The sequence below is a fragment of the Camelina sativa genome, chromosome 11 (genome assembly GCF_000633955.1).
Source record: "Camelina sativa cultivar DH55 chromosome 11, Cs, whole genome shotgun sequence".
Lineage (NCBI taxonomy): Eukaryota > Viridiplantae > Streptophyta > Magnoliopsida > Brassicales > Brassicaceae > Camelina > Camelina sativa.
In genome coordinates this window covers 18,646,514-18,662,475 of record NC_025695.1, presented here as the reverse complement: position 1 = coordinate 18,662,475, position 15,962 = coordinate 18,646,514, and the positions used below count along the sequence as shown (strand labels likewise).

Sequence of the window (15,962 nt, the reverse complement as noted above, 5' to 3'; positions counted from 1 at the left end):
TCTCAACGATCGGGAGCTGGCTGAGGATAGGCGCCTTACCACTTTTCTTATCTTTCTTTGCTCTTGGGCAGGATGCCTCAGAATGTTTCACTGATCCGCACAAATTACATAGAGTTGGGGCAGAGGCGCAACGAGAGATAGTATGACCCACCTTCTTACAGTGACTACATACTGCTGGGAGCCAAGGACTCGAAACACGTATTCTCTTGATCTGGCCTGATTCGAAACGTGCATTCACCGCTTCCGGAAGGGGCTTACGTGGATCAATGACAGTGTACACCTTCGCAACCTCAATATTGAGTAGCTTCTCTGTTTGGGGATGGAGACATATCGGATGTCCTACCAAGCCTACTATGTGTTCAAGGCCCTCCCTATTGAAAAACTCAAGCGGGACGCCATGAAAATCGAGCCAAACGGGAACTAAAGACAGCTCCGACTTCTTGGGTGTTACATCAGGAGTCCATTTGGCAACGAACATTGTCTGGCCGTCTACTTGCCATAGACATTGACTGAGAATTCTTCTTTTGGCGTTGGGACATGGGACCTTGAAAAGGAAGGAGTGCCCTTCCATTTTAGAGACAGTGATGTCTCTTCTCTGCTTACTCCATATACCATTGACTATAGCATGAACTGCCCCACGCGAAGGAGGTTCCTCGTAGAATTGGCCAAGAATGAAGCTATCCCAGGCCTTCTTGTTTTTTTCGATAACGGTATTCGGTATTGTCACACAGGCTTCTCCAAATTCCAGGGTGAATGGGATACCTTTCCTTCGGAGATGGCTAGCCGAATCTTTAACTAGGTCTTTCCAGGGGAAGTCCTCTTTCTGGAGAGGATTCGCTGACTCAATTGATGTCTTAGCTGGAATCACCTCCTCTGCACATGTTGCGGCTCCTACAATCCCTACAATTGTGGTTGCGGCGACAGTTGGGGGTACAATTCCCAGATTTACAGCTGGAATGGTTTCAACCCTAGAAATTGGGGATCTAGGGATTTCATTTGCTACTTTGTTTGCCTCGAGGGTCGGGGCTATGCTAGTGACAGGGGATTCTTTGTTGGCTGACCTCACTGGAGACGCAGGCAACACTTTTGACGAAGAGGTCTCCCCAGCTGAGATTTGAGTTTCAGGTGGGGTAGACGACGGCGGGGAAGAGACGGAAGAGGCGGACCCAGTGGGGATACCTCGGGGGGGGGCTTTTTCTTAGTTTTGTTTTTGCCCATGATGGGCAGAGGTGACCGACGCCGAGATCGGCGAAGGTGGGTGGTGAAAGAAGAAGATCGCGTGGTTGAGAGAAAAAAGTCAACTTTGAGAGGAAGTCAACTAGTCGGTCCAGTCTTTAAAAATATTTTCAGATGCATTGCTCCAGTCGCTCTGTTGTTGAATTTATTCATATATTCCAACACCACATTGAACAATCTCATAGACGTCAGAGGGTGTGCAACTAAATTCGAACAATATCTCATTGTCGTCCACTTCAAAACAACTATCTGTTTCGAGCAAGTCATTGTGAAATAAACAAAGATGTTCCGATTGTATGTTAGGGGACTGTTCAGGTAAGCTAAAAGAATGATAAACTTTGTTGATGGAGTCACCATTTTTGTTTATGAGATGACACAATAAACTGATACGCCTTGTCTCCTCACTGATCACCCCTGTAGGGGAAATCACGATGCATGCTTTAAATCTTGTGGATGCAATAAAATGTGTATCACTCTCTGGATGAATGGTCAAGAAATTCCCGTTAGCTTGGTGCTCGAACGTCGCGGGAACTTCACTTCCTGGTAAAACTCTCAATCTTTGAAAGAAGGATTGTTGGATAATGTCTCTTCGTGCTTCTTGGTTCAGTTTAAAGCAATTGGTGAAATTGTAGTCCACATATGAACTTAAGCTTAAGGCGAAAGTTATACTCTCCAGTGATTCACAGTCACATGCATTTAACCACATGAGCCTACAGGGGCGGATCTATGTGTAAAGGAGGTGGGGCACGTGCCCCACACTCATTCTTGATAATTCTTCAGTTTGATCTATTGTGTATAAAATATCTTAGCACATTTGGTAAAAAGTGCCACATATTATGTCAAAGGTGGAGGGTTCAATGCCTCTCATCTACAATTGTTTATCATATTTTATGTTTTGGCCTTGTCTTAATATTTCTAAAAAAAAATTCTTTATTAGTATTCATCAGCTGTGCCCCATGTAAATTTTTCTCCTGGATCCGCCACTGTGAGCCTAAGAGGAAGCTGTGGCAGCGATTTCAGTTTTCTACATCCCCCTATATGAAGGCAGTTTAGCGCATGCAGATCTTTGATCCAATCTGGAATCTTCTCAATGCCCGTACACCTTAGGTCTAGATACGTTAGACTTTCAGGGAGATATGTTAGTGTCTTAAGGTTTCCACTACCTCTTATAAGGAGAGGCGTAAGACGAGTGCAAAGCATTATTGATGTAGGTAGTTCTTCTACCAATGTGTCATCTATAACGAGTCTTGAGATATGCGTAGAAATACCTGGAAATTTTTTCATTTGTGGGCATCCATACATGTTGACGAAATTAAGAGACGCCAAATTGATGAGAGTTGGAACAACTTCTAGCTTTGTGCAGTTGTGTATTACCAACGTCTGTAGTTTTCTAAGTTCCGAAAAGGAGGAAGGAATCTCTACCAAACTCTTGCAATGGCTCAGTTCCAATCTCTCGAGATTTGTAGCATTTGAAAGATCTGGAAGTTCCTTTAAATGAGAGGATCGTGTCAAATCCATTTTCTTGAGATTTGTAAGTGGCTGAGTATTAAAACACAAGCAAAGAAAAAACATTAGAACATAATGAGAAAGTAAATGTACATATTTATATTCCAAGTAGATAATTTAACCTGTGTTCCTTGCCAAAGCTTCTCAAGATGGCTCTCTTGCAAATCAAGCTCTATAAGATATTCTGGATGAAATGTAGTAGGAAAAGCATTTCTTGGATATGCTTTCCAGCGAAGTAACCTTAGATGAGGTGGAAACTCTAAGTCTTCATGTATGCCCACTCGATCATTTTTTACATTTCTTGTATTGTAGATACTTAGGAATCGAAGATTACACATTCTTTTGAAAGCTCCCTCATTTATGAAAACTTTGTTGATTCGAGATGTATCAAGGGATATGCCTAAAGCAGCTCTTGTATCCTAAAATATATACTCCAAATGAACAATTTCTTAGTACAACGGAAAAAATGCAAACCTTTACCAAATAATAATTCAAATCGAAGTAAAAAACTTACTTTATCATTCTCGAGGACATAACAAATCTCATCTGCATCAATTAAGATGTTGCGTTTCCAAGGCTCTTGTCTATGAATTTGTTGTCTACCCACTAGTTGTAGTAATTTGTGCATTACTATTGTTCCACTAGTAGATGTATAAATAAGTGATTTATTGGTTAGGATTTTCAACCCATTTTTGACATCCAAGTTACTGTCAGCGAGCATTGCAATCACATGATCATCTTTGTGGTAGTTGAAAAAGACCGCAATGTAGAGAAATAGAGATTGTTCTTCCTCATGTAAACTATCATACCCAACTCTAAGTGCTCCCTCGATATTTCGATCAATGCTAGTTTCTAGCCTGTCCAATAGAGCTTCCCACTCACCCTCCCCCTTCCCACGTAAACATGAGCCCATGACACGCAGAGCCAATGGAAGGTTATCAAAAATACTTATTACTCTTTCTGTAAGATTTTTGAAACCATCAGGTGGAGAGCTTTTTCTAAAAGCATATAGACAAAAGATCTCAAGAGCTTTGTCTATAGATGGAAAACCCACATGGTAAGTATTGTTGATACCATGTTGCCTCAAAATCTCTTGATCTTCTGTGGTCACAACGATCCTACTCCCCGGACCAAACCAACTAGTCTCATTAGCCAAAGCCTCCAATTGCTTTAGATCATTCACATCATCAAGAATGATAAACACTTTTTGGTCGCATAGCCTTTCTTGTATTGCACCTAAATGGTATATCCTCATACCATTTTGGTTTAAAATCTTTGATAGAAGCTGCTCTTGTAAACGCAGCTTCAAGCCATACTCGTCAAGACCACTATTATAGCTTCCTCTAAGATTCTCCACAAAACAACTAAGCTGGAAACTACTTGAGAGTAGACTATGTAAAGCTCTGGCAATGGTAGTCTTACCAATGCCTGCAGGGCCACATATCCCAACTATCAAAGCTCCATCCTCATAATCTAAATCTAATAAATACTTCATTTTCTCCAAGTGTGCTTCAAGTCCAACCATATCGTCAAAATCTCTGGCGATTGTAGTGTTTAGTTTGTTTGAAATATCTCTGGAAATCTTTTCAATCATCTTTGATTCATTGTCCCTAACAAGTGAGAAAGAATAATTTCAAAAAAGAAACAATCTCAAATTAATTAAAAGGAACAAAAAAAAAAAAACAAACCAGTTTTGGAAGTGTTCTCCAGCTATGTTTCCCACATGGTTCAAAGCTTGACTCCATCTTCGCCTCTTCTCTTTCTTACTTCGGGCACACGTTTGAACGAAAGCCTTACCAAACTCTCCCGTCTGTTTCCGCACATCAAATGGATCTACTCCATAAAAGACCGTCATCACTATTTGTCCCATAGCTTCCTTACACTCGATAATCTCCAACAACTCGTCCAAGCACCAGCTCGAAGAAGCATAGTTCTTTGATAGTAAGACGATTGAGATTCTTGATTCCCTAATCGCTTGTGTGAGAGCAGGTGCGATGATTTGGCTTCTCTCAATCCCTTGATCATCGAACATCGTGATCCCATTGTAGTTAAACTCTTTACGTAAATGACTCAGAAATGTTTTGCGGACATCAGCTCCGTGGAAGCTCGCAAAGACGCGGTATCTCCAGGTGCGGGACGAAGAAGAGGAAGAAGAAGAAGAAGCCATGAGATAAAATGGCGAGAAACGTTCAAGATCACATATACACAAATATTGTTTCTGGATGAGCCGTATATGAAAAAGCAATTGAAAAACGCGTATCCATTATATTGACTTTTGACTTCTGAGTTAGAGAGAGATAAAGTTAATTTTATTATGGTGCTAATACCGAAATAGAAGACTTTTGAAGTTAAAATTATATTACGGGCAATTCGAGTCAAGGAATAAAAACACGTTTTGCTAGCACTGATCATTTCTATGGTCTGACTGTGCGTTTTATATACCAAGAAAAGGATATATATATATATATATATATATATGTTAGTATTAGTAAAATAAATACTTTGGAATTATCTTTTCGTCTTTTTTTTTTTTTTTTTTTTTTTTTTNGAAGGATCCAGTTTACTTCTAAAATGTTTGCACTCACGTCGTGGATTAATTATTGTAAGCTTAAAAATAGTATTAGAGTGCACGATTATATATATATTTTATAAAATTTCATTTCATTATGCTTGGACGCTTTGATATATTATTCGAGATTTGAATATAATAAAAAATTTGAAATCTTAGTTTATCTATCCAGGTGAAAAAGATTTAGGTGTTGACTGGTTCTCCTGTTATCTCCTATAAACGCTGCGTTTGTGGGTGGTAGCGGTTGCTAACGATTGGAACTAATCACATAAAACGTTTCTAATCGCTCTTAATCGCTTCCAACCGTTTCAAATCACTGAATTCCAAAAGGTGTTTCTCGCAAACGTTTGCGGTTGCGGGTGATTGCGGTTGGATTTTTTTTTTTAATAAAAAACTTAAAAGAAATCAATAATAATTAAATTCTTTTGTGTTATATCTTCTATCTAACCATTTTACTCATTAAGGATGGGAGAAAATGAAGTACAGATACGATTACAGACATTATAAAATAAACAATTAGAAGAAAATAATATTCCAATTAACAATAACCCAGAAAGTTTGATGTAAATTTAATGACACATCGCACATAAGTTCAAAAAAATCTAAATAAATATAATATTTCATCAGAAATTTTTAAAAAATAAGATTATTTGTGAAAAATATTAAAACAAATCACCAGTGACTCTTCTCAACTCTCACTTAACCATTCCTACCGATGCAAATATTGACCCACGATCGAAGAGAAAAGAGAAAAGATCTACGATCTAAAGCATATGTTTTGTCATTTATCAAATTACCTGATTAAATTTTTGGTGAAAAGCCAAATGCATAAAAGAAGAAGTATTTCAATATGAAATTTATTTGTTTTTTGAATAATTATTTTAGTATTTTTTAATAAATTTAAATTATAAATCAAGTTTAATTAAAAATTTTGTGTTTTTAAACATTTATATATTATATATCACATTTATTATGTTCCAATCGCTATTGCATACGCTAGTCAACCAGTCGTAAATCTCCCGCAAACGCACCAATTTTAAACTGCTAAACCAGTCGTTCAAAATGCTTAATAACATTTGAAACCGCAATCGCCCGCTTGCGCAATCTTCCACAACCGCAACTGCAACCACAGCGTTTGAACCAGTCAAGCCCTTAACTGATAGAACGCTAAATCCTTAGACCAAATCCATCGCTACAAGCGATTAACGTTTCTCCAAAAAAAGAAATAGTATTTAATTATAAACTTTTTTTATTTTTTTAATTGAAATGACTACTAAATAACTAACATGTGTGTACTATAGTAGTGGTTAAAAAACATTTATAAAAGTCCAATTCGAGAAACTTTCTTTCTCTTTCTTTAGTTTTTAATATTTTTATTAATTAAATTTTGTTGAGCATCCTTACAGAATTCTCCACTGGACATACCTTTATATACTTAAAAACACCTCCATCCGTTGTGTTTTGGAGGATTCCAAAAAAAAAAAACTATATAATAATAATAATCTGAATAAATACAAGTAACATTTTCAAATTTTCGTCGTATCTTTTCGCTAACTAATTTTTTTCTTTTTAAAAAAAACTCATATGTTTGCTTATGTTTATTGTAGAGTTGTGTTTTTTATTATAAAAGAAAATCATACGGTTGTTTATGTTTATTATAGAGTTATGTTTTTTCAATATATCTTATTTACAACTTTTCGTTCTAAGATTTATGTTTATTTAAATATTTATGTTGTCTCCTTTTTAGATAACTAACAAATTAATAAATTTTTATTCGCTGACACAAATTTTTCGTTTTATGCTGAATCTAAATAATCTAACTAAAGATGATTCTATAATCTAACTAAAGTTAGAAATGATTATATAATATAAAAATTTAATTGCTTTAGTTATATAACTTACAATTGCATTTATTTATCGTCACTTTTCGTAAAATATGTGTTTTTAAGATTTAACTATTTTATCTTTTATTTTTAGAACTTGTGTATTTTTTATTATAATTATTGGTTGATATATTTTCACTCAAGATGAAACTTATTTTACTTTTAAAATTATTCTATCAGAAAAATATTTTACTTATTATATTTTTTTATTTGATATTCTCATTTAGGATCACTTCGTCGTAATATTTGTTTATGCGTAATATAAATATCAATAACTCTTATGATGTTTGTTATTCTTTACAATAAATTTCATAAAATATCTTATACTTATAATACATACAAATTATTAATAATTTGCCTTGATACAAGTAGAGTTGTCTCGATTCATTATGACTTTTCATTTAATAATTTTTATCTAGAGTTGAGTTCTTTTACCATATTATTTTTTTATTATAAGTTTTTTATTTTGTTGGTTGTGTTTTTTTAAATTCACATTTATATATGTTTAACATTTATGAAGTTTTAGCTCTATTTATTATTTTCTTCTTTTGAAATAATTATTAACTTTGTTATTTAGCATATATTTTTAAATAATTTTATAATATATAATTTTAAATTTGAAATTAATTTAACTTGTTTTGAAATACTTTTCCCGCGACATCGCGAGGGGTCTAAGTCCTAGTTAATATATGTTCTAGACACCGTGAGAGATAGAACTTGGTTCTAAATTAGGATGTTTTAGAAACGTTTTTGTTGTAAATGTTTGCTTCATATGGGTTTATTTGGTCTGAACCATGAATTGGGCCTATATTGATGTGAAGCCCATACAGGATCCGGGTTGTGTGGTATGCAGGACTAAACCGACATAAGCTCTAGGGTTTCACTATACAAAGGAAGGTAGGATTGAAAAAACAGGACATGCACGAAGAGCACGCACTAAAGAAGCTGGTGGTACGCTGGTGACGGCTGTAGGGCACAGCGCTGTGCTGTGCAGGGCAGACGCAGAGATGCAGGGCGCAGTGCAGAGAGCAAGCGCAGGGCGTCGTACATGGAGCTTGAAGTTGTGCGTAGAACCATGATAAAGGAGCAGAAGCTTGGCTGGAGTTGAAGGGCTGAGAGCCGGACAGAACCTTGTCTAGATTTAAGGTGTCTTCAGGACACTCTGATGAGAGGCAAAGGTGGAGCTGCTTCTTTGGGGTTCTGGAGGTGTTTCAGGGTTATACATGGAGGGGAGAGCTGAACCAGAGACAGAGAGAGGGGAAGAAAAAAAGCTAGATCTACTATGTATTTTCTTCTTCAGGTTTCTTTGTAGTTGTTAGTTCTCTAAGCTTGTATATGAAACACTAGTGTAAAATCTTGGTTGATTGATAGTGGATGTTTGTGGGAGAAGGTTCCCACACGAGATGTACCCTCCAAATGAGGGGAACTCGTTAAATCTCTGTGTTATGTTTATGTTATGCAAACTAATCTGTGAAGTAGAAGACGAGTAGGGGCAGAGTCGCGGTATGCGGTTCACTACAGAGGTGAATCGGGGTCTGCGATTCTCAACAAGTGGTATCAGAGCTCGGGCTCAGGATTTCACATACTTAGGCATGACGTTGTAAACATACAAGGAGGATCCAAAGACTGTTGTAGAAGACTCGAAGGTTAAATCAATTATGGGGTTGGTTTAAGGTGGAGTTATCTGCAGTGTTTGATTCAGGTTCATGGATGGATGTGTGAAGGTGATTTGCACTTGGCTTTGAAGAAGGAATTGAAGCATCATCCATAAGGCTCAAAACTTATCAAAACAGGAGTTCAGTTTTCCACTGTAATCATAAGGTACATGTGTTATTCTGTTTTGAAGCCTCTGAATTCAGTTTAAGGAATCTAGACATTGGGAGAACAAAAGGATGTAGACGTCTTCAACTATTGAATAGTCAGTTTTTGGTTGGTGAAAGTCTATGTGGTCGTGTTCATGAATTGGTTGAAGGTACAACTACATGAGTCACAGATTTACTAAGGGACGCCTTCAGAGTTGAATCTGTGTAAGAGGGTTGTTAGGTCAGCTAGTTGTGTCGAAGATTCAGATGAGTATGAATGGACCATGAAATTTGTGTGGAAGTTGTCAGATTTGAGAGGTGTTGGGTGAATGGTTAAGTCTCAGGAATGGATCAGTTTGTTAGAGATTTGAAAGGACTACAATCTAGGTAGGTTTACAGTGAATGAGAATGCAGAAAAGTACCCACAATCGAAGTTGTAGTCAGTGATATTATCTTTGTCAAGGTGGAGTTTGCTCTACAAGGTGACTTAAAATCTCTAGAAAACTTTTGTAGACGTTGCAGGATTGTGCAAGAGTTTGCAAGTAGGTGCAAGAATCTACAAGGCTGGTGCAAGGTGACTGGGGTTAGGTTTTGCATTGAGAAGAGAATCAGAAACAGAAAAGTTTTGGTTCGCGTGTTTGCATCTACAGAGATGATCTGGTGGATGAATCTTCTGAAGGTATCACTTGCAGGAAGTTTAAGTGTTTTGTTGACACTTATTAAGGAAGCATGTGAGTATAAGGGGAAGATTCAAGTAGATCTCTAGTGGTTAAAGATGCAGGTTATGATAGACAAGACTAGTAGAAGATTAGTGGGTCTAGCAGCATCATTAAGTTTCTCAGGAGAGTCACTTACATGCAGGTTAAGTGAGGATTCATCAATGGTGAAGACATGTCAAGTTGTATTGATGAATGGTGAGAAAAAGTATGATGCTGGTACCAAGGTTCTTCTTGGTAAGGTCTGTAAAAGTGAAAAACTATTGCAGAGGTATGTTACAACAGGTGTGACTTCATGGATTCTAGAGTGAAGCACTAAAGTATGTTACAAGGAGACTAGCAGAGGTTCAAAAGCTGTTGGTCGTACATCCGTTTTAACATGAGGTTGAGCAAGAGTTTGTATGTAAGATCATACAGACTGGGTTCATAAGCAGATGGTTAAACAGATGGGATGTAAACTCAATCTCAGGAGTAATGCATTGGGTTGAGATTGTATTACAGGATGAATTAGAGATTGTTTCATGCTTGAAGCATGTATGATTCATGTGTTCTGCATGGGATTCAAGGAAGTTTGGTTCAAGCTCAGTGCACATGAGAAGAATCAAAGGTCGACCAAGTGAATATGGTTGCAGACGAATACAGTGATGTACAATCATGATAACAGGTCTGTGGTACTTATAAGAAGCCATGGAAGAGGTTATGATGGTTTGTGCTGAGAGGTTGATATCTTAGGCTTTACTTTTCTAAAGGTTTTCAAGACCAAAGTTCTACAAGCAAATCATGTGTTACCTGTGGGTGAATCAAAAGTTCTGGTTCTAGGTGGAGCTGTTGTGAGAAACAAGGGAATTAAGTAAAGGTCTTCATATGTGTTTCTAAGACCAGGAGAAACAAGGTTGAAGAAGATGATTTGTGTAAAGAGTTACACGAACTTGTTGGGACAACTGAATATCACCGTAAGCTATTTAGACAAGTTGTCAAGAACAAGGTGAAGTTGTATTGCTTCGCATACTGAAATTTCAGAAAGTTCGAACATAGGGACAGTCATGAGACAGTCTAAGGATTCGATAGGTGCTGGGAATTTCAGAGCAATGTCAGAGTATAGCATTGGAGAACACAAAGGAACATTCAATGGTTGGTTGTGTTCTGTTTTGATTATCAAGGAATCAAGGTTGTAAGGGTTTCTTCAGTTGTCGGGTTCAGTGGTCAGAGTTCGTCTACAGGTGGGATTACAGTCATCAGAAGAAGGAAGCTTGAGAAAGATTCGCGAATCTCTTGAAGTTTCTGAAGATGAAGTTGAAAATTCCTAAGGTGGACGAAGATAAGGATCATTAGAAGTTGCATGTTCTACAAAAGAAGACAAGATTTGTTTTTTTTCTTCTTAGGAAAGAATCAACAAAAAGGGAATTTTGTGAGTTGGACCAAATGAAGCAAAATGTGGAGTTTGTTGTAAATGTTTGCTTCATATGGGTTTATTTGGTCTGAACCATGAACTGAGCCTATATTGATGTGAAGCCCATACAGGATCCGGGTTGTGTGGTATGCAGGACTAAACCGACATAAGCTCTAGGGGTTCACTATACAAAGGAAGTTAGGGTTGAAAAAACAGGACATGCAAGAAAAGCATGCGCTAAAGAAGCTAGTTGTACGCTGGTGACGGCTGTAGGGCACAGTGCAGGGCGCTGTGTAGGGCAGACGCAGAGATGCGACGCAGTGCAGAGAGCATGCGCAGGGCGTCGTACATGGAACTTGAAGTTGTGCGTAGAACCATGATAAAGCAGAAGCTTGGCTGGAGTCGAAGGGCTGAGAGCCGGACATAACCTTGTATAGGTCTAAGGTGTCTTCAGGACACTCTGATTAGAGACAAAGGTGGAGCTGCTTCTTTGGGGTTCTGGATGTGTTTCAGGGTTATACATGGAGGGGAGAGCTGAACCAGAGACAGAGAGAGGGAAAGAAGAAAAGCTAGATCTACTATGTATTTTCTTCTTCAGGTTTCTTTGTAGTTGTTAGTTCTCTAAGCTTGTATATGAAACACTAGTGTAAAACCTTGGTTGATTGATAGTGGATGTTTGTGGGAGAAGGTTCCTACACAAGATGTACCATCTGCATGAGGGAAACTCGTAAATATATGTGTTATGTTTATGTTATGCAAACTTATCTGTGAAGTAGAAAAGAAGTAGTAAATATATTACAGAGGTGAATCGGGATCTGCGATTCTCAATAGTTTCTAAATGAAAAATAACCAGATGTCATGCACATATTAATCTAAGTAATAAAAAATGAAGAAGAAAATTTATAGAACCACAACCGATAAAGATGAAAAACATTACCTTAACTAGCTCACGGGATGATAAAAAAATTAAACGAGAAACGTTAACTCAAACTCTAGTATATTGTAACAGCGCCTAAGTTTCAAACACAATAAATTAACTATTTATATGATTTTTTTTTGGCCAAACTAATAATTTTCATTGAAATTAAGTCTCAAACTCACTCTAAAGAGGAGGAGTTACAGCCCAAATAGAAGGGAAATACAAAGAAAGAAGGCAAGAAGTGCCTACAAAAACTCCAAAAGAAAAGAAACCAGGGATAAATGCAAGATACAGTTTTACAAAGGAAGATACGCGAGATCGAAACATTACAATCGCACCCCGAAGTGTTACAAGCTCCGCAACTAAGGCAGAGGAAGCTAACAACCGGGAGGAAGATCCTTGCAAAGCTGGTGAAGCTTGATCATCCAAACCACTAGCAAGAGGGACATTTGGGAAGAGAAAGAGTTCGTTGGTGCCAAGATGAGGAAGCATAGCTCTAAGCAGAGACTGATCTTCCCAAATTACATCGACATAAACAAAGATGCCGATGCTAAAGGTCGGGACAAAGCCCTTAGTAACAAACAATATTAGAACAAATCTAATAGAGACCTCAATACAAGGTGAAACAAAAATACAAAATACAGTTGATGTCACACGCTTACAATCTAATAAAGCGTGACATCAACTGTACTTTGTATTTTTGTTTTTTTTTGTTTTTTTTTTGGCAAAGTATACAAACCTTAGGTTAAGCTTCTTTTTGTAAAACCTCAAACATTCATTTATATGATATTCACATTCCTATAAAAGAAAAAAGATTACTCTGAAAAAGATTAGTTTTGACTATTGAGTGTCAATAATATATGATCCTAGATATCAGAAGAATGGTTTAAAATAAACATAGAAAAAAAAAAGTTTCTAAAGGAGGATCGCCATTTTTAGGAGTGTTTGAAGCTCATATGCAAATAACCTCAGACTTTAGCATACTGTGTTATCACCCCAAAAAAAAAAAAAAAAAAAGGNGGCACGGGGTCACTGACTGTTTTAGTCCTTTAGAGCTTCCTGTAACTAGCAAAAATTTATGTGCATTAAAAAAATATAGAAACTATCACCAATGCACATGGATCCTCACGAACCAAGCTTGGACTAGTTACAAAACTACTTTGATTCACTTTTAAGCTACATCAACTCGTTTAGCTCAGTTTATATATGCGACAAACCAAAAAGCCAACTATATATAATCCCAAAAAAAATCCTAAACCAGATTAGTAGATTTCGTGATGTTAAAGATTAGTAGTATTACTGTATTGATTTTCTCTCGTGGCATTCTTTCTTGAAGTTTTAAAGATTGCTAGATATACGTTTTGAAATGATGATAGTTTTTTTTTTTTTTTTTTAATGATTGTAACTTTAGATTAAAATAAGCTTACTGGAAATATTCGAACTACTAAATAAATATAAGTAGACAGAATTAAGCAGATAATGTCAAAGACATGTCTTAAAAAAATTGGTTGGTATGAATGAGGAATATTAAGCTATGGGCCTATGCCCTATGGTTAATTAGAAAAATCGAAATGTGCAGATAAATGTATATGATTGATTGGTTGGTTGTTGGTTAAAATAATAATTATTAGCTCAACAGTCTCATTCCAATAATTACAACTTATTAGTACTAGTCATTATCCAATACAAATTATGGGCCTTCCCTTGGTCGGATCTCACATGGTTAGCTTCATGGAGCATTACTTTCAAGTTTCAACTTTCATTTTCAATGTTTCTTTACAGAGCTTCCAAACAACTCAGGTTCATACATCTTTAAAGACACTGTGAAGAATTTTTAGTTAAAGATATATAAATTTATTTTCAGATATTATGACAAATATTTAACACTCTCATAAAAAAACGCTTTAAGACCTGAAGATGTGCAAAACAATATGCTCTTTTTTAGCCAGAATCTGAGTTTTTTTGCCATCCGGAGTAAGCTAAGAGAACCCACTTTTTGTTCCCTACTTTTTATCCAAAAGCAATGGGGTTTTAGTATTTTATTCGGAAAATGAAGGGCCTGAACCAAAATATAAACCATTTCTAGACAATAATACACATTTGGCAAAACATATTTCAAGAAAAAAAAAAAAGGTAAAGTCTCTGAATGGCTTCGTTGCGGCAAAAGAAGAAGCAACATCCGGCGAAGAGGGCATGGAAAAATTTCACAAACATGGTCAAGTCCAAATTTAGAGACATGGAGATCGCTTCATCGGTCAGAGAATCAACGGCTCGTGTCTTCCGGTTCATCTCTCGCCGTCTCATCGTTCCTTTTAGAACAAGGTACCTCCAAAACAATAGGTATACGGACAAATACTACTACAGCCGCAACGAAAGTTCCCGGCAGTTTCTCAACTTCTCCTCTCGATCTCTCACTAAACCAAAACGTCGTCACTATGGATACGAGGATGACTATTACTCTCAAATCTATCAATACCAAAGCCAAAGCCAAACACGTGGCGATGGGACGAGTGGTAGCAAATCGAAAGTTGTGGGGACAAAAGAGGAGAAAAAGGAAGAAGACGAAGATGGGATGCCGGAGATTGCTGATTCGATGGAAGATGCTTGGAGGAGAGTGGTGGCTGCGTCGCCGCATTTGCAGGTTGACGAGAGAGCCGACGAGTTCATCTACAAGTTTAGAGAAAGTATGAAGATAGAGAAAGAGAGGTCGTTTCTTGAATACCAAGAAAGGTTAAAACGAAGTGCTTGATCGATCACTCTCATCGTGATTGTGTCCGATGATGTCCTTCTTCTGATTTCTCTTGATCAAATTTTCTAAAAGAACTTTGTTTTTTTTTTTTTCACATTTTTTCTTCTTTGTTAAAAAATTCGTGAATTTTCAAAAGTGTTAACAAACTCTTTTCTTCATTTTGTTTTTCCGTTGTAATGTGAATACATATGGCTCACCGTTCTAAATTTTTTGTGAATGTATAAACATTCTTCTTCTGCATAGATAATTTCACTTCAATATAATACTTTTATTAAGCAAATTGTTTTAAATGCAAATTTGAAAAGTAATAAAAAAAAAGCAAGAAAAGGGAAAGTACAACTAAGTTGGACCCAGAAGAACAAATTCTATTTTAAGCTTCCATCACAAATGATGAATCATGATGATACATGCCAACCAATTCCACTCTTAACATTCTTAGAACTGCTTTCTCTTATAACCTCATATGATCATATAGAGTTCTTCACTTTTTCTAGACAGATTAAAATATTTGATAAAACCCTCACTGCAACTTCATAGTAATGGATAATGTAAAGCTGGCATATTAGTTTCTAGATTTACTTGGATCGGTTCAGTTCTGTTCTGGGATGCAAAACAAAAAGGCTACACGCCGATTTGTTTCTTACTGTGTCAGGCACCAAAACAGAAAATGCCAACTTACATGAGTGAACCATGCCCATACATATTCAAATCCGGATCATCTTCATCTTCATAATCTGGTTCTGTAGATGGTCTGCTTCTCTTCGCCTCTCTGGCTATTGATTGTCCTCTCCCTTTCTTCGGCTTTCCCCTGTAATTATATCATATTGGTTAATCAAAAATCAAAAATCATGTACTAGGACAGGTCAGGTCTGAACAAAGTAAAGTAAGCAAGGTTGGGAAACTAACTGTGCACTGGACAAACCACCCTTGGATCGCCCTGGCCCCAACTCAGCTCGTCCATCTATATAATAATACAGAGATAAAGCGTGTAATGAAACGTTTCATAATCAGCAAAGTTGAATTCAGTAGCAGCAGGGTTTACCTTCTCTTCCAACACCAAGCTCTTCAGCCTGAATATATTACCAGGGAAGATCAACATACCAGTCTAAAAACTGCGGTTAACTGTAAGCTACCACTTGAAAACAAACACCTTTTTCACTAAAGAATGCAAACCAACTTTCGAATAAAGAAG

The 15,962-nt window shown here is 36.8% G+C and overlaps 3 protein-coding genes and 1 pseudogene across 5 annotated transcripts; 1 reads left to right on the top strand and 3 right to left on the bottom strand.

Moving 5' to 3' along the window:
* On the bottom strand, window positions 595-1,951 carry LOC109127197 (annotated as a pseudogene).
* Window positions 2,035-4,957, bottom strand: LOC104723769 (disease resistance protein RML1A-like). 3 transcript variants are annotated; one of them, XM_010442168.2, is made up of 5 exons: window positions 4,431-4,957; window positions 3,257-4,352; window positions 2,865-3,161; window positions 2,505-2,775; window positions 2,192-2,338 (listed from the first exon to the last, which is right to left on the bottom strand). In XM_010442168.2, the coding sequence occupies exons 1-5, from the start codon at window positions 4,907-4,909 to the stop codon at window positions 2,286-2,288; spliced, it is 2,196 nt and encodes a 731-aa protein (XP_010440470.1). In that variant the 5' UTR covers window positions 4,910-4,957; the 3' UTR covers window positions 2,192-2,285. The 3 variants fall into 3 exon arrangements, with proteins under 3 accessions (XP_010440468.1, XP_010440470.1, XP_010440472.1); XM_010442170.2 differs by having other exon boundaries at window positions 2,280-2,359; XM_010442166.2 differs by having other exon boundaries at window positions 2,035-2,775.
* Window positions 13,891-15,050, top strand: LOC104723768. The gene has a single exon (XM_010442165.2). It carries the CDS (start codon window positions 14,168-14,170, stop codon window positions 14,768-14,770), a length of 603 nt encoding a protein of 200 aa, XP_010440467.1. The 5' UTR covers window positions 13,891-14,167; the 3' UTR covers window positions 14,771-15,050.
* LOC109127158 (chromatin modification-related protein MEAF6-like) lies at window positions 15,111-15,840 on the bottom strand (the record flags this gene model as incomplete). Its single annotated transcript, XM_019231487.1, is given in 3 exon segments — window positions 15,111-15,578; window positions 15,677-15,731; window positions 15,813-15,840. Coding segments are annotated over 3 exon segments (216 nt in total), but the record flags the coding sequence as incomplete, so codon positions are not given.

What these genes read in the sequence shown, in the direction of transcription:
- LOC104723769 (XM_010442166.2), bottom strand. Translation starts at nt 4,909, where the DNA reads ATGGCTTCTTCTTCTTCTTCCTCTTCTTCGTCCCGCACCTGGAGATAC. An exon ending in GGAGAACACTTCCAAAACTG is followed by an intron (nt 4,353 to 4,430) that starts GTTTGTTTTTTT and finishes CTCACTTGTTAG; the next exon opens with GGACAATGAATCAAAGATGA. An exon ending in AGCTTTGGCAAGGAACACAG is followed by an intron (nt 2,776 to 2,864) that starts GTTAAATTATCT and finishes TTTAATACTCAG; the next exon opens with CCACTTACAAATCTCAAGAA.
- LOC104723768 (XM_010442165.2), top strand. Translation starts at nt 14,168, where the DNA reads ATGGCTTCGTTGCGGCAAAAGAAGAAGCAACATCCGGCGAAGAGGGCA.